Raw genomic sequence first — 17861 nt, 5'->3', positions numbered from 1 at the left:
GAAGGGGACGGGGCGGGGACTAACATGCTTAGACAGGGCGTGAACTATCTTAACTGTCTTGAGTCACACGTCTTTGTTGATAACACAAAAATGGGATGGGACTTAATTCCACCAATCCGGATGTGGAGGGAGTGTAGATTGTTATAAAACCAGGTTTCTGTCACACTCTGGCTTCACTCTTCACTCCCTCCACCATTCCTCATCTCATTCAGTCTGACAGTTGCAGCAGTTCACTCTGAAACCATGGCCAAGGACATGACTCTGCTGTGGGGCTCCGGCTCTCCTCCCTGCTGGAGGGTGATGATTGCCCTGGAGGAGAAGAACCTGCAGGGCTACAACCAAAAAATGTTCTCCTTTGAGAAAATGGAGCACAAGTCACCAGAGGTCATGAACATGAATCCCAGGGGTCAGGTAAGTTCAGACCGGTGTCAGTCTGTATATTTCCTTAACCTCCTAAGACCCGAGCTCTATTCTGTGCAATATAGGCTGATTGGGACCTGAGAAAATGATGTCCACATATGAGGACATTAGTTTTAAATTTCGATTACTGAGTGGCAGTATAATATCCTCATATGTGGTCACCAGGCCCTTGTTGAGAAAAAGTTAGTATTGTGGTCTAGAGAACCCAAAAATGTGAGGTCCACATATGTGGACGCCAGGTCCTAGGAGGTTAAATACAATACAATGATATATGTTCAATAAGAATGCTTAAACTTTAAATAGTTTTAATTCCACTTTATCTTTCTTAAAGCTTCCTGCCTTCAAACATAAGAACTATGTCCTGAATGAGTCCTACGGCGCCTGCATGTACCTGGAGGTGAGAACTTGTGCCAAAGTGCTGAACTTGAGCCTACTTGAAATTTAATGAAGCCAGATACTACCAGAGAGTTAATAAGTAGGAGTAATCCACGCGCTGTCGGTGTTCAACAATGCTCCGCAGACAATCAGAAACCTTATACTGCAGAGGCAGAGAAACCGGAGCTCCATGCAGCTGTTCATAATAGTTGCTCTTTTCATTTCTCCAACAACAGAGTCAGTTCAAGTCCCAGGGAAACAAGCTGATCCCTGACTGCCCCGCTGAGCAGGCACTGATGTTCCAGCGCATGTTCGAGGGTTTCACACTCAACCAGAAAATGGGTATGTTCACCCTCAAATGCAAAAGTATTTCACCACTGTTTAGCAAGGAAAGGCAATAACCTGTTGAGCCCGTAAATTCTGCATTTTAATGATGAGGTATCAGATGTTAGTTCCTCCAAACAACTTTTGAACCACTTGGATTTAGTGACTTATTAATGTCTAACCAGGCTGCTAGAGCGTTTTCTCTGATACAGCTTTATGACTTAAGTTGTTGTTCCCATTCAGAGGTCTGCCTTTTGGGACTTTGTCCTACATTGCACTTGGCAACATCATACACCAATCTGCTACCTTTTAAACCAGAGACTTCATGTCTTCAGTCAATCTCCTCAGAGGAAGCTGAACATCAGCTGCTCTGCCCCCCTCGAGAGACCTGAGCTGCTGAAAACACATGCCATGCACTAATGAGCTGCACATTCACATAATTAAGCCAATGCATTAAGTGTAACTTCAAAACAGGTAGTGATGTTGAGAGGTCACATGTTATTCACACAAAGGATCACATGCTCAGACTGGCTTGCATGCAAAGCTGAAGTCATGAGGCAGAGTATTTAAGGATGCAAAAATAATAGAGCAGAATTTCCAATGAAGTACATTTAGCTTGTGCATAATGTGAACATATCATTTTCTGCTGCTTTAAACTTTCATTAAGCTTTTTGTACTGTCTTCAGTTTAAAACTGATGTTGAATAATAATGTCTTCACTGACCCCAACCGTAGGTGCTAAAATTAAATGAAAACAATCAGTCACCGCACTGTGTGTGGATAGATTTTGTCGATATGTCTCATAGTTGTCATACATCCTCTGTCAAAGCTGAATGCTTGTTTGACATTTTTTTCAGGGGATGTTATCTACTACAACTGGAAGGTCCCGGAGGGAGAGAGACACGACTCTGCTGTGAAGAGATACAGAGAAGCTCTGTGTGCTGAGGTCAAGATGTGGGAGGGATACCTGCAGAAGGTAAATCCATACATAAAATACAACACCATCAGACACATAAGACATTTACAAAAGACGGAGCTGCGGAGGCAGGCTTTCAACTGAAGCGACACAAGCTCAGTACTTGATAAACTGATGCTGCACTTAGATCTGGTAGATAAAAATGATCTTCTGTAAGCTTTCTGTAACAGCCCAGTAGCACGAGCACTTTGTAGTATAGTCTTTGTTTTTCTTTCTTAATCGATATTTAAAGTTCAGATAAGACGAACAAAATTGGAAACTCTGGAAAAAATTTTAAAACTTCAGTTTACAATTCACAAAAAATAACCTTTAATCTTTTCAAAATGGTTGCAAAAGGAATAATTCACTAGATTGTTTGTTAGCTTATTTACCTTTTATTCAAGAGTTAGATGAGAAGATCAATACCACTCTCACACCTGTAAGTTAAATGTGAAGTTGGAACCAGGAGACAATTAGCATAGCTTAGCGTAGCATAAAGAATGGAAAGACTGGAAACAGCTTGCATCCGTCCAAAGGAAACAAAATATGCCAACCATCACATAAGATAGCATATTAACACTTTATATCCTTTTTTTGTTTTTTGTGTAAAAACAACAAGTAGTTCAGCATTGGGTTAGCTATGTGCCGCTCCAACCAGGAAGTCAGACTGAGACAAAGAAAAGTGAGACTGCAACGTGTTGTTTCCTTTCGACAGAGGAAGGCTAGTCTCCAGTGTTGGTGATTAAGCTTAATGTCAAACTCCTTTTAATGCACATTCGCCTACAATGTGCGTGCAGTGTTCAGTTAGTCAAGCTATAACCCCTCCCATCACTGCTGATATGTATCTTGGTTGACATGAACTTGACCTGAACTCTGCTGCTTTCTAGGTCTCAGGCTCTTTTCTGGCAGGAAAGACCTTTTCACTGGCTGATGTGACTCTTTATCCAACCATTGCTTATCTCTTCCGTTTTGGGTAAGTGGTTTGAATTACTGAAAATGACCTTACGCTGCGCTACGAGATGAATGTAAGGATAATGAAAAAGCAATGCACGCGTAATAACTTTTCTTCATTCTCTAGACTATCTGAAGAGCGTTACCCGAAGGTGGCCGCGTACTATAACTCTCTGAAGGACCGCCCCAGCATCAAAGCCACCTGGCCTCCTACCTGGCTGGAGAAACCACAGGGACAAGACGTTCTGAAGGATCTCTGAGGTTCAAAAACACATGACCTGTTCCTGCTGTGTAATATATAACCACTCCTTGTATTGCACTACTTTACCTGCCTGCATTTTAAAGAAATATATGCATTTGCTGTTACTGTACTTGATTTGTTCATGACTTAAACAACAGATATTTCTTTTGTGCTCTAAAGAAAAAAACAATAAAAAGCAACTTTCAATATTGCCTTTGTTAATATCAATATCAGTTTACACCGAGCCTTCCTTTAGCCCACTTTTGTCTGGAAGATGTTTTACTGAGGTCTATGCAAGGAGGAGCAATGGCATTAAACCATAACTGTAGGGTCTACACCAAAATATTTAACCATATGCATCATACCTTATGTCTAATAGCAAATTTGATGTTGGGATGAAACTTATTTTATGGGGTTGAGGTGAAAAATGTACTTTCATCCCTGCGCCTTTTAGAGTTTTTTTTTTTTTTTTTTTAAATAAACAACTGCTGATTACACTGTCCTTTGGTTTGTTTTATCCTCATTCTGGTTTTTAGACCTTCTGTTTCCCTGTCATTCCCTGTTTGGCCGACAAGTTGCAACACAGTGTATAAACCGAACATGAACTTTTAAACGGGTTTTTAAAGGTTTTTATACCAAGACTACAAAGATGCATTGTCTGGGTTAAAGCCCTTGTGGTGTTTTTAGCATCATCATCTCACTGAGCTGTTATGTCCTTGACCCTGGAGGCAAATGAAACCATTATCACTGCATGTGACTTGCCAGTTTCAGGTCTCCAAACAATGTTTCATCCCCACTCATATTATGATACGTGCAGAAGAACAAGAAGTGACATTATAATTCTGGGAGAGGATTCAGCGAGTTACAAAATAGGATACACATGTCTGTTGTTGCCAGAACATCCACATGTTGATTTTAATCTGGACTCAGCCAATAGACCTGCAAGGTCATAGCTCCCTTACATAACAGGAACCAGATCACTGAACGCCTTGGATGGGACTATGAACTTTTGAACTAAGTGTATATAAATGCTGGGAAGTAAAATTTGAGTAAATGTCTGAAGAACATCAAGCATTTTGCCAATGTGAAGCTGAGCTATGGCCCGACTGTATAGGTAGGTAAGAAATGTCAGCATTGTAGCGTTTAGCTTGTAAGTTTGATTTGCTTGGTTATTGTAAAGCTGCCAATAGTAGATCCAATCACTGACTGTGTCAACAATCAGTTGAAATGTACAAATGTTGCAAAACAGCCCTTTGGCCGTTGTGCAGTTGCAGATTCACCACTGCAGTCGTGCTTCAGCGAGCTTCTCCTCTGCAGAGCATCGGCAAAACCAAGAAGATGCAAACCCATTGGATTTTGGTGGGTCTGCTCTCTCTCTGCAGCCTCTCCTTCAGTCAAGGTAATACATACACTACATATTTTACACGTTAAATTACCTACTTTACTGAATACCACATGTGGTTTAATATGTGTCTATTTGTGCATGTAAAATGTGTCTGTGGCTCTTTTCTGTTTCTTCAGAATGCAGTCGAGGGCTTCAGGAGAACATGGATTTCCCGGGAACAGACATAACATTTCTCTACTCTCCTGATGTGGAGCACTGTCAGCAGCTGTGCACCCAGCACCCATCCTGTCTTTTCTTTAGTTATATTCGAGCTGACTGGACCAAAGATAACAGGTATGACACTGTCTGCCCCTTAATGATAAATAGAGAACAGAATTTTAGAAATTTTTGCACATTTCTTTGAAAAGGAGAAACTGAAATATCATGTTGACATAAGTATTCAGACCCTTTACTGAGTTCTTAGTTGAAGCACCTTTGGCAGTGATTACAGCCCCAAGTCTTTTCAGGTGTGACGTGACAAGCTTTGCACATCTGGATTTGGGGATGATGATCAAAAGAAATGGGAGGCAACTGAGCTAAATTTCAAGCGTCACAGCGACGGGTCTGAATATTTATGTCAACGTGATATTTCTGTTTTTCCTTTTTAATAAATTTGTCTAAATCTGCCGCTCTCTGCAGGCACTTCCACTGCTACCTGAAGTCCACTCCCTCTGGACAGCCCAGAGTCCAGACTCCACTTATCGGTGTCACCTCTGGCTTTTCTCTCAAACCCTGCAACCCACAGCCAAGTAGGTTCACAAACATTTTAAACCATTACAAAAACCATTCATTAGTTTGTGATGTCTGGGTCTAACGCTCTCTGTCGACCTGCTGTGCTGTTTGTCTTCCAGATCCTTGTCTGCCACAGGTGTACCAGAACGTGGACTTCCTGGGGGCGGACTACAGATTCTTGTTCACAGCCGACTATGAAGAGTGTCAGAGAGTCTGCACACAGGACCCTAACTGTCAGTTCTTTACTTTCGTAAATGGCGTCTTCACACCAGAGAAGATAAGGTAAAACTCGGTAACATAATGTTACTATGCAGCTTAAGTCACATTGTCATCTTTTGAAGACATGTAGTTAAAGGTAAAGTCATGAGATAAACTGGAGAATAAGGCTCGGAGGTCAAGCGCAAAACATCCTTATCCTACATTTTCCCATAATTCAGCTTGATAGCATCTTTCACCTACTCCACAGTTTATAATGCTGGCTTTCTGTTCAATGTTTTTTGTCTCCAAGCCCAAGCTGACCCTGGTGATGTCACAGTGACATCATCTGGGTTATTTTCTCAGACTTGACAAAACTCCTCCAGAGCCACAGATGTCATACGACTGTTTTCACGGACTGAGTAGTTTTCCTCATGACTAGTGACTTGGGTGAATCCATCCAGTGCTCTGGCATCAGGAGGGTGGAGTGACGTAGCACGGCTCTATCATTCAATCATGGTGTCATTTCTTGTTCTGCTCCAGGTTCAAATGTCACCTCAAATACAGTTGGACGGGACCAAGGACTCCTCTTGTAAACAGAAAGGCTGGTGTATTCTCTGGATTCTCCCACAACTTACAAATAACTCAATACTTTACGCCAGGTAGGCAAACAGTCGCAGCATCAGGAAAACATCCTGTTGTGCACACTTCCTTATTGTATTTCGTGTGTTTTGTCCAGCGTGTCAGAGCAAGTTTTTTGCAAAGACTGATATCCCAGGAAACGACTTGGAGACGCTGCCCGCTGCCTCTGCTGAACACTGTCAGGCACTGTGCTCTGTTAACCCACGCTGTACATACTTCTCATTTGTCAGGTAGTGTGTGTTTGACAAACTTTCTCAGAGTGAAACAAATACTATTTTCTCTCTCTCATGTGGCAAATAGACAAACTTTGTCCAATAAGACAGCACAAAACGAAATTAGAAAATGCTAAGTTACTGCATATTGGAAAAGTTTCTACGGTGGTTAATAATATTTTCATTATTTTTGCAGTAATAATTTCCACTGTATTTTGAAGAACAATCCAAATGAAATGGTGATCAGAGCCAAAGAGGGAGTCACATCTGGGCTACCAGTGCACTTCTGTCAGCTGGATAACAGTATGTATCGCCAACAACACTAAAACTGTCAGACCGGTCACACCTCCAGTAGACATGCACAGGTCACTGACCATCTATGAACTGCTTTAGTTATACACAGACAGTGTACACAGTTCCCATATTATGAGTTAATGACTGAACCACTTTTGCCCTTACATTGCATGTGGTAAACACTCTTATTTTAGACTTGGTTATTATATAATCTAACAAGACAAAGAATGGAATCATTTAGCTCATATGAATGTTTATGTAACCATCCTTTCACTTTATTGTTGGTGTAGTATTTCTGTAGTTTGGCCGGCAGGGGCAGATTAGCCGTGTGTCTCTCTGCTTACAGGCTGGCTGAAGGTGCAACATGAGGGAGTGGACTTCCAAGGTTCTGACATTCGCTTTGAACTGATGAATGATCCATTCACATGTGAGAAGATCTGCTCTGCAGATCCTAACTGCCAGTTCTACACCTACGTCAATGAAAACTTCAGGGACCCTGTTCACAGGTACAGTATTCTTTATGTGTACATGCAAACCTGCATTCATGCATATACTTCTTACCAGAAATCATGTAACACTTAACTCAATCAAACACTATTGTAGACCCAGTTTAGAGTTGAATGATTACAGCTGTATTTACGAGCTGTTGTTGATTTCATGTCCCAGGCGCCGCTGCTATCTCAAGCGTGTCATCACCATGCCTGCTCCTCCCAGAGTTAACAAGCTGCAGAATGTCGTGTCTGGTTTCTCCCTGAAGAGCTGTGTGTCGAGTGCTCTACACACACAAACACGTTGAAACACACACACAGAAACACACATACAGATAACTGGTAGTAATTTACAGAGATACTGACAAGGTAGCTACCACATGCAGAAATGTAATGTCTATCAAATTAAGAGAAATGACAAGATATAATGGTTGCATCGTCATTTTAACAAATATCCGACAGGTAATTTTTTAAGGTTAGTAGAAATACATAATACTGTACTGTACATGTGTGCTACCAGTCGAATTACCTGGAAAGTTAGTCACTACAGTTTGATTTTACAACCACATACTGTAACTACAGCTACTACTAATAGTACTTGTAATCATACTAATATAATGATAATCATTATTATTATAAACTAAGGAGATCGGTGGCTGTTCACAGTCTGTGATGAAGCAGCCCTAACAATGTGATGGTAAATCATCCTTTAGCCTGGAGAGAGCTGAGGCTCAGACCTGCAACAGTGCTGCTCCACACCTTGTTTCCCAGCTCCCTCCCCCTGCTTCAGCCCCTGTCAACAGTGATCAGCAGTCAGCAGGGATACTCTAAAAACCGAGTCTTCCTCCAAAATCTCAAATGTCTCGAGGATCCAAAGCAAGAAATCAAACTGAGCTGGGAACTGAGCCAGCCACTCAATATCATGCTGGGCTGTCTAGAGAGGGGCTGATGGAGGATGGAAACATTGCCTTGTTTGCCTGCAGCCTCATAGACACAGAGGTCATAAACCATCTGAAGCCTACTGTGAGCTTTGCAACCAATACCAAGCTGTCAGAGATGAGATTCCATATAACCTTAACATCCCCACCAAAAGAGAGGAAACAGGGCCAAAGAGAGAACTCACGAAGCTGGAGCTGCATCTGCAGCAGGAACAAGCACGCCAGGAAGGAGCTCTTCTCTCCAGGGATTATTACAAAGCCAACTGCAGCAGCAGAGACTCAGACCAAGTTGCTCTCTTGTTCTCTCTATGGCCAGATGGAGGCTACAATTTTGTTACAGTTTTTTTCATCTCTTTATTTTTGCACATTTCTTGTGTTTCAATTCATCCATTCAAAGCTTTGTTAATAGAATTTCTAAGTTGATGCAGTAGGGTGTTGGGCTGCGATTTACAGAAGCGTGTTTACACCAGCAGATGGCGGAAACAGATATACATATACTTCGGAGAGTCAAATTACTGGCATCATAGCACAGATGACCGAAAACTTTATTGAAATCAACTATACAATTGTAAAACCTTCATTGACTTGCTCTGGACTACTTTTATTAGAAGATGGTGCCAAAATGTGACCCTGGTCCACCTCTCGAATCCACAGACTTTAAGTCTTAGACCACTTTCCCTGTTCAAGTGAATATTGGTGAGGACACAATACTGAACACCCTCTATCCTTAGACTCTTGATTTATGGTTCACACATAGACCATGTTGCACATACTGTGATGTAGGTCTGTTTAACCGTAAATGTACACGTATGTCACTATAAATTACATTATTTGAATTGAGAGCCCAGTCTCACAGTCTCTGCCTTGTCTATAACCCCTCTCCTCACTTGCAAGCCCCTGAGACATAATATTAAAATATTTCTGTGAATTTCATTGTCTATTTCTTTGAATCCACTGTCATTTATTACATTTTCATCCTTGTCCCTGCAGTTCTTGCTTGATTACCTGCAGTATTTAGTTTTGACAGCAGAGGTCACCAAACTATATTTATAAGCCACTGCTACTGTCCTAACCTCTACACCACTTAGTGTGGATAGAAGAACATAACAAAACAAGAACATTATGTTTTTTCAGATTTAACTGTTTTGTGGATGCAGTCATGGAGGATTAAGCTTCTAAAGGCTTTTTATTTCACTGGCACAGCAAAAGGTCGATCACCCCTTAATGAATCTGGACTCTGAACAGCCAACAGAACCTGAGATGCAGCAGCCAGGACCTGACAGCACCATTACAGTGTTTTCCTGTTTTTCTTTTTCACAGCAAACAATGACATGTCATGTAAATAGTTCACAAGTACAAATGTAGGCACTAAAAAACAGCTGTTTTGGTCAACATGCACACGCAGCTCATCTGCTTTGACTGCTGCTGTGCTTCAAGAGTCTTTCCTGGCTTCAAGACAACTGAGAAGATTGGAACATGGTGGCACTTATATCTTCAAACAGAAGAAGAGATAATATTGGTACGTTACTCGACCCTGTTATGTTCAAAGCTGATGTTAATATGAACAGTTGCATATTTATCTTTTTGTTTTGCTATCGCTACATAGCCAACGTTAGCGTAAATGACTGTTAAATTACCACTCTAGAAGAAACGAGTTCAGCATCTATCACACCTTTTCTTCTACTGGTTAGCAAGCTAACCAGCGAACCCTGTCTTGTCACTTTCCGACAGCGACTCACTGAAGCCTCCAATCTGCCCTGAAGACTCAGTGCTGCTCAGACGTCTTGTAAACGCCACGGTGGCCGAAGCTCTTGTCAAGGGACAATCACCACAAGATCTTCTAAGTGTTTTGGATGCTTTGAAAAGCTAACGGTGCCCCATCAAACTGTTCATTTTTAGCATTTACAGTCCATTAAACAGTAGACGTCTTTGAGACAAGATGTTTAGCGTTATGATAGCAGAATTTTAGGAATGTGGAAAGCAGTTGTGCCATTTAGTTATTTCTTCTCCTGTCTTTTCTTATTTTTAGCAAAAGCCCTTTTATTGGCAGCACAGCAGAGTTGTAAAAACAACACTGACATTTCACTGCAAGCTTTTATGACAAATGTGTTAGCCAACGGTTGCTTATGTTCACATCATCTAGCAGACAGAGTAACATTCATTTGGAGTCATGTTTCTGGTCACCTGACAAATCAAGTCTAATCACTCTGCTTTTAGCTCCTTTTTGGAAATATGTGGCTCTTTAGCTGCTAGTCGCTAACTTTATCTGTCTGCCTTTTAGAAATAGCCATGTAGAGTGGGGTTAACCAGATCCCAATCCCTTGCCTGAGGCTGCACACAAGTATGTCTGCACCTTATGCACGCACACACAAACATTAATATTGTCAAACAGAGATAAAAGTGCATTATATCCTTGCACACTGAGAAACAGTGACAACGGGTACGACAATAAGTAAGTACCTAGAAATAGTGCTCACATGTTTTATTTGGTTTGATCAATTTGAAGACAGGTGTAGTCTTAAAATTGACATTGTGACACCTAATTAAAGATTACACACACACACACACACACACACACTCACACACACACACACAGACAGAGCTTCAAAAAAAAAACTGCACACATATAACCCAATAAACAATTCTTCACTAATACAAGGATGAGTTTATTTACACATCAGGGGGGAAATGTTCTCTCGCTTCCTGTTTTTCTCTCACTTCTGCCCTCCTCCTCCCTGCATATAGAACCCTCCTCTTTTCTTCTGAACCACAACATTAGTCTGCTCCGTACACTCTTGCCACACACACACACACACACAAATACACACAGCACTTCCCTCCTTCTTTCTCCGCCGTTCCCTTCCCTTCCCTCCTTCCTCTCTGCTCCCTCCAGCCTCCCCTCCCCCGTGGGAAACCCAGTGCAGTGTGACTGTGGTTGTCCTTCCTGGAAGCTGTGGTGGTGACTCTGGCTCCTCCACTCAGAGGCTAGAATAGTGCCAGCCAGCCTGTGTGTTGACTGTGTGTGTGTGTGTGTGTGTGTGTGTGTGTGTGTATGTGTGTTTGCGTGCGTGTGTCGAGCGTGCGTGCATGTGTGTGCGCGTGTGCGTACGTATGCACCCTCCGCAAACATTCCACCACCATACCGTCCGTCCGACCGCCGGCCGGCCTCGCACGAGAGCCACGCCGCCACCGCGGTTCAGTCCTGACGCCAGCCCTGAAGACTCACATTACACACACACACACACACACACACACACACACACACACAAGACAACACCACATAAACGAAACACTCAGTAAGGCACACAAAGAGGGCAGCGAGCGCATGAGACTGGCTTAAGCACACACTAGCACACTCACTCAAATAAACAATATGCACTTTGCGGAACACACACATTTTTGGACCACAGACCACAGACATTGCATCCTGAAGTAGATCAAAGCGTTCTCCAACAGTAAACACACACACAAGGTTCTTCTCTGCTCTCTCATCCCCGTAGAGCTGTTTTGGTGAAGCACGGCACAATTATTCTGATCTTCTTGAGAAACAACTTGTTGCCACTGTCATTCATCATTGTTCGGGGGCTTAGTGTGCACCCTGCGCATGCTGGCCGACTCTCTATGATTCACACATTTCCCTTCCTGCCCTCTTAAACCTTCACAGTCCCTCTCATCTGCCCCGTAACCCTGTCTCCTGCCTCCCTCCCACCCTGTTATTGAACGTCTACGCCGAATCAGTCACCCAACCACAACCCTTCAGATCTTTTTCTTTGTTTTCCCGTCTCTCAGTCTCGCTCAATCCCTCCCTCTCGCCCTCGTCTTCACTGTCTGTCCATTGTTGAGCAGACAGAGACGCAGACAAACAGGGAGAGAAGATATCCGCTGGTGTACCACAAGATTGGAGAGGAAGAATGGTAGAGAGACAGGCGGAGGAGAGGAAGATACATAGGCTGATACGAGGGCAAAGTTAATTACAGGGGACTGCCAATTAGAGGGCAAAGCGATGGGTCTGCTTGCCTCGCCGCGGCATCCCAAAAACATCACCAGCTCCCACCATGTTTATCCTCTGCAGCCACAAGACCGCGGCTCCCATCAGCCTTCACTGGAGACAGCTTAGATGCAGTCGGGGGTTATGGCTGGGGAACATGCAAGCTGTGATTGCAGACACGGCTAATATGGATAAGTGGGTAACACGTTGTATTTTTGTTGGGTTTTTTTTTTTTTTGCTATTTGTATTGATGGCACATTATGTCACTTCAATTGCATGTTTGCATTTGAAAGAGAAAACACACAGAGGAAAACATGAACAGAGGTAAAGGCACTTAGTCTTTATAGAGATTTTTGTCAAACATTCTTCAGAGTTGGAAAAGGTAATCAAATGTATAAATGTTTTCGAAAAAAACAAACAAATATCACAGTTAAAAGATCAGTGAAAACTCAACATCACCCTGTTGAGCATTATATAATATATATATGTATATGGCTCTGTTGGACACTCTTCTATGTGTGTGTTTCTCAAGCAAGATCATGAACATAAATTTATTCAAATCTATTTCTTCACATTCCTCCATTCTTTTATCATATATGATTGTTTGTGTTTATCTAAAACTTCACCCATAGTCTGATATGGCTTTTAGAGTCCCTTAAAGGTGGACACAGTCATCAAAGGTCCAATACTTCTTTCTCCAAAGGGATCATATTTGCTACATGGTGCACATGGGAGCTCCATGTCCACTGTACAGAGTTCATTTGGAAAACAAAACTAGAGTTGAGCCTCAGAAAGCTCCGATCTCAGTCGCCCATCCCTGGGCCGCCTTAGCTGATCCGCTGAAGCCCCTGCGCTGGGCTGTGGGAGACCCCAGAGGTGCAAAGGGCCTGAAAGAGATTTGTGGTGGAGCAGAAGATGATGAAGTAGAGGAGGAGGAGGTGGAAGGAGAGGAAGAGGAAGGGGTGGGGATAGGAAGAGGCGAGGCCCTGGTGGCGCAGTGAGGGGACGGCTGGGTCGGTCTGGAGGGGGCTAGGACAGGGGACGCTGCGAGGGCGGGCATCCTGTGGACGGTGGCCAGAGCTGTAGGCGCGAGGAGCGGTGGCACACCCTGCTGGCAGCCAGCCAGGGGGGCGAGGCGAAGGGAGGCGGCCGATGGGTAGCTCCCCAGCAGAGCAAGATCTCTTCGCCCATTGGTGAAAGGAGGTGAGGAGGAGGCCGGCGAGGTGGGGGAGATCTGAGGGAAGGACGCCCACGGCCAAGGAGGGAAGGGCAGGGCAGAGGCTGGGGGCGTCTGTAAGAGGAGAGGGTCTAGCTCACTTGCACAGTGGGAGAGGTGGGAGACCAGGCGGGCTCCTATAGGGTCCGGGGACTCGCCCTCAAGGGAACTGAGGTATCGCACCACCTCCCCAACACACTCCCTAAAACCCAGGGTCCTGTAGTCGACTGCCAGGGCCCTCGCATCAAAGTATCCTGAGAGAGAAAAAGAGTTTAGTCATGCGCTGAATAACAGTAATGGAATGCAGTTAGTCATGAAAATTATACTGTGCATGCTGGGTGTTTTATCTTTTGTTTAAAAAAAGAGGACGATAACAAAATGGTGGTCTACTTTTTGATAGTTTTAGATCTTTTCCAGCGTTACTTCAAAGGCCTTTGGTGTCTAGGTTGTGTAACGAAAGTGAATTTTAAGGAAGCAAAAAAAAAAACTCACCTTTTCCTCCCATGGCATGCAGCAGTTTGAGGTGGTCCACCGTCATCTGCAGAATCTCTGCTTTCTCCAGCTTAGATGAACCCTTCAGGGAAAAATGAGCAACATTTCACTCAGTTGCATCAGATTTTATGAAGCTGGTTTATTGCGTCTGTCACTGTGTCAGAATGAATAAGTTTAAACCGAGGCTTGATTTTTTTAAGCATTTACCTGTTTCTCAAAGGCACTGGGCACAAGTCTCCGGAGCTCTGACAGGCTGTGGTTGATGCGGTCTCTGCGCCTCTTCTCTATGATCTGCAAAACAAGATGAGCAGAGGGACAGTTAGGGCCAAGCCAAGAAAAAAGAAAAGAAAAAAAGACAGCTCTAAAAAGATTAAGATCCAAGGTTATAATCCACTCACCCCTCTTCTCTTCTTTCGGGCCAGAATCTGTGAGGCGCTGCCAGGAGACATGGACCCGGTGACTGGGCTGTACCATGGAGATAGAGTAAAAGAGAGGGAGAGATGGGGGGAGGGGGGGTATGGTAACTTTGATTCTCCTGCATATTGTTATTATTACCCTCCTTAATATGACACAGAGCAGGATGGCACATCAGCTCCCTTCAATCTAATTTGTTTTTTGGGCACAGAAAGGCAAAGGAGTGCCCGGGAGAGGAGGGAAGACGAGATTGTTTTTGGTTAAATGCATTTCTGGACATTAGTTTCAGTGAAATGACATGCTGTTCTCCTTTCCATCTGAGAGAAAAGCACTTTTAGAAAGATGATTATATAGCCTCGGGGCGATGCTTTTGCTCACATGGGGCTCCAACATGGCAGCATGGGATGTGAGCTCCTCCGAGTACAGTCACTCAATATGGATTGTGTTTGTTTGTGAACTCTCATCTTATAGGCCAGAAAGAGGCCTGTCAGCTCGGAGTTCCCTGCCCCACCAGAGACTTATTGCGTTTCTATTAGAGTTGAACGTGAAGGCTGCCAATTTAGCTGTGTGTTTTTGTTTAGGTTTATGTTTGATGGGGCTGACTTGAAAAGGCTTCACTGTCTTCTGTTTGCATGTCACATGGCAATCTGATTTTATCCAAACCGTCTTCAGCGTTACTGGCGTGCTGAGTGCTTGTGATGTAACCGATATTCCTGTCAATGTGTTTTTCTGTAATGTAGATGCACTGAGAAATACACTCTAATGAATATTCCCTTTCGTCCACATTTCCATGCTCCCAACCAAAGAATTTGACTAATGCACCTAAAATGCAAAATTGTATAATGACTGAAAAGTGTGTGCAGCCATTTTACTGCTTATCAGATATTTTCTGCAACAATGCAGCAAGTTATATGTAATAGGCTGCAGTAAGCAGCATGGCATCGTTGGTCACATTTGCAGGCAAAAGTGCAAGTGATTTATTTTCTTTCAGGTAAAACAATTTGTATTTGTAATTGTGCATTTTCCAGATTATCCCCTCTACTTATATTTAATTACATGCATATAAATAATGGAAAAACTATGATTAATTATATATATTTGTGACAAAGAAAGATCACAACCTTAATACAATTCAAACTGAAAAGAATAACTAACTTTCAGCGTTTTTGACGGTGACTTAAATCTCTCAAATAAAGCAAAAATGTTTGTATGTTGCGTAATGAAGAGAGGAAGTATATAAAATAAATTAAATATCAGCATTCAGTCGCACACAGTGTGCCTCGAATGTTCCTGCAAAATGTCATAAAATCCTCAATATATTTGAAGCAGGATTGTCTCTCTCTGTTGCTTTGGTGTCCATTTAATTATTCAGTTTAATTATTCAGTTTTTCTGCTTTTTTGCAACATCAAAGAGTTTCTGAACCGGAAAGGATTAAAAGTTTAATATAGCTACATCGCAGCAATTTGCAATTATAGTTTAATAGAAAAATATTTGATGAATTAATTTTAAAACTTGACTCAAAAGACTTTTTAAAAAAGTGTTTGATCTGAAGATATTTTCTATCTTAAATACATTTATGATACAGTGAAAATTCTGCTCTTGCCTTCAGCCATGCTTCAGGCATGACAGGCCTTGTATAATTTAAAAAAAAATATACACACTGTAATGAATGTCATGCATGCAATGAATGATACCAACCTCTGCATTTTTTCACAGGGGCATGTAAAAAAAAACATGACACATTTTCATAGAGAGTGAAAAATGCAATGAATATATATTTCTGAATGAGTTAATACGGGAAATTTGCTGCCACAGGCCTTAAGTTTAAACTTCAAACTGACAACTCAGGTTTGTTAGGTTAAATTACTTAAATAAATTTACCAATAATTTACAAAGGTATTTGATCTGAATGCAGAAAACCTTTAAAGAGTAGGGATCAGTCATTTGTCATTACTGTTTTATGAACCACATCAGCTCGTGAGACTTAGAAACTTTCCCTGCAGTCTCTCAGCTGGTCTGGTGCATGACAGATGTCAAAATCTCTGTGAAGCTCACAGTTCACTGAACAAATTTGTCTTGCACTACAATAACAACTGGACGCCATCTAATTTTACTTTAAGGTGTGATTGGAGAGCATGTCTTACAAACTCAGGTGTGGTTGGCGGATGCTCACCAGTAGCTGTCTTCCTGTCCCACGTCGATAAACTCGTCTGTGTCCGAGTCTGGGGAGCTGTAGTCGTGAGGTCTCTTCATGTCTCTGTCCCTTTCTCACTGGGTGGACAGACGGACGGACGGACGGACGGACGGATGGATGATGGACTGAAGGATCTGGGTGATCTTGTCAGCTGCTCTCTGCTGTGTGGAGGCACCAGACTAAAGACTGTCTCCCCTTCTGCTCACCCTGCGTGCCCCTCACACTGCGTATGCTGTTACTTATAAAAGCTTTGTTGTCCTTAGTTACTTCTTGTCACTTGAGTTTGTTTTTTTTGTTGTTGATGTTGTCGTTTCTTCATGTGTCTTCTGTCCTTCCCTCTGTGAGTTAGGGGTGCCACTTGATCGACCCCCAAGGGCCCATGACAACTAAGAAAATTCACAAGCTGCTTTAGTCTTTTACTCTATCACTGGCATAGTCTCTCGCTTTCTCGCTCTCTGTTATTTCTCTCTTGGCTCCCTCTCTCTGTCACAGCCACCCAATGACAAAATAGGACTTTGGCAGTTGGGGCAGGGTTGCCAGTTTTGGCTCCCCCGCCTCCTCTCCCTGTCCCTCCTCCCTCCCTTTAATCTGCCCGTCCCTGGCTTGTCACTCTCCCTCCCTCCCTCCCTCCCCACCCCCCGGCCCCATCTTTCCACCCCTTTGCTCAGTCATCCTCAGTCAATTAGCCTCCAATCTCATCCTGCGCTCCTTCCGTCTTTCTTTCTATCCTCCTTTCTTTCTCTTTCTGCTCCTTTAATTATACTGCGTTGTAGAACAATGGCAGTGGGGAGGAGGGGAGGGAGAGGGGTGAGGTGTGGGAATGATGGACCGTGAAAACACTCCATCATCTGCAGAGGAGTGTGTGACGGTACACAACATTTGACTCTCACACAATCACACAGGTGATTTGGAGAATGGAGTTATTGAGCTACTGTGTGTGTGTTTGTGTGTGTGTGTGTGTGTGTGTGTGTGTGTGTGTGTGTGTGTGTGTGTGTACGGTGTGTGACACAAACAGCAGGGGGAGAAAACACTAGTGCAGTGATTTAAAAAAAAAAAATGAGTAGCCTGTGACCTACGCAGCTGTCAGTGATCTGGAGAGATCCACAATATGAAGAAAAAGATGAACAGATTATCTTGCCTTTTCAGTGGTTATCAACCTTTTTCATCTGACATTCCCCCACAGCCAGACAGGTCATTAACACCACCATGGATTATAAACTGTATGTTACTTTTAGCTATCTAGCAAACCATGTCAACAGTTTATAACTTTACTTTACTTTAAGCAAACTATTTTGAATATTAGTTTTAAGCTATATTTCAAATATTAGCCATTACTGTTTCAACTGTTTTTGAATCACTTTTAATGATTTAACTGTTCATTTCACTTTTAGCAAATCATTTCAATT

At 42.8% G+C, this 17861-nt stretch overlaps 3 protein-coding genes across 5 annotated transcripts; 2 read left to right on the top strand and 1 right to left on the bottom strand.

The window, feature by feature from the left end:
- The first annotated feature begins 172 nt into the window (after positions 1-172).
- Positions 173-3472, top strand: LOC111673313 (glutathione S-transferase A-like). The gene is made up of 6 exons (XM_023431052.2): positions 173-411; positions 752-817; positions 1032-1137; positions 1976-2094; positions 2961-3046; positions 3152-3472. The coding sequence occupies exons 1-6, from the start codon at positions 244-246 to the stop codon at positions 3282-3284; spliced, it is 678 nt and encodes a 225-aa protein (XP_023286820.1). The 5' UTR covers positions 173-243; the 3' UTR covers positions 3285-3472.
- A 753-nt stretch (positions 3473-4225) lies between these two features.
- LOC111673270 (coagulation factor XI-like) lies at positions 4226-9078 on the top strand. Of its 3 annotated transcripts, none has more exons than XM_023430990.2 (10): positions 4226-4379; positions 4534-4664; positions 4787-4943; positions 5289-5398; positions 5501-5663; positions 6120-6238; positions 6316-6448; positions 6627-6733; positions 7071-7230; positions 7391-9078. In XM_023430990.2, the coding sequence occupies exons 1-10, from the start codon at positions 4363-4365 to the stop codon at positions 7518-7520; spliced, it is 1227 nt and encodes a 408-aa protein (XP_023286758.1). In that variant the 5' UTR covers positions 4226-4362; the 3' UTR covers positions 7521-9078. The 3 variants fall into 3 exon arrangements, with proteins under 3 accessions (XP_023286758.1, XP_023286756.1, XP_023286757.1); XM_023430988.2 differs by having other exon boundaries at positions 4251-4379; positions 4515-4664; XM_023430989.2 differs by having other exon boundaries at positions 4272-4383.
- Positions 9079-12457: 3379 nt separating this feature from the next.
- heyl (hes related family bHLH transcription factor with YRPW motif like) lies at positions 12458-16992 on the bottom strand. Its single transcript, XM_023431033.2, has 5 exons — positions 16435-16992; positions 14245-14311; positions 14054-14137; positions 13847-13928; positions 12458-13608 (listed from the first exon to the last, which is right to left on the bottom strand). The coding sequence occupies exons 1-5, from the start codon at positions 16512-16514 to the stop codon at positions 12926-12928; spliced, it is 996 nt and encodes a 331-aa protein (XP_023286801.1). The 5' UTR covers positions 16515-16992; the 3' UTR covers positions 12458-12925.
- Positions 16993-17861: the final 869 nt, after the last annotated feature.

The sequence above is a fragment of the Seriola lalandi genome, unplaced genomic scaffold (genome assembly GCF_002814215.2).
Source record: "Seriola lalandi dorsalis isolate HSWRI2012SDOR001 ecotype SW California unplaced genomic scaffold, Sedor1 jcf7180002054916, whole genome shotgun sequence".
In the NCBI taxonomy this organism is placed as follows: domain Eukaryota; kingdom Metazoa; phylum Chordata; class Actinopteri; order Carangiformes; family Carangidae; genus Seriola; species Seriola lalandi.
The sequence above is the reverse complement of the archived record's forward strand: the minus strand, read 5'-3'. Positions and strand labels throughout refer to the sequence as shown.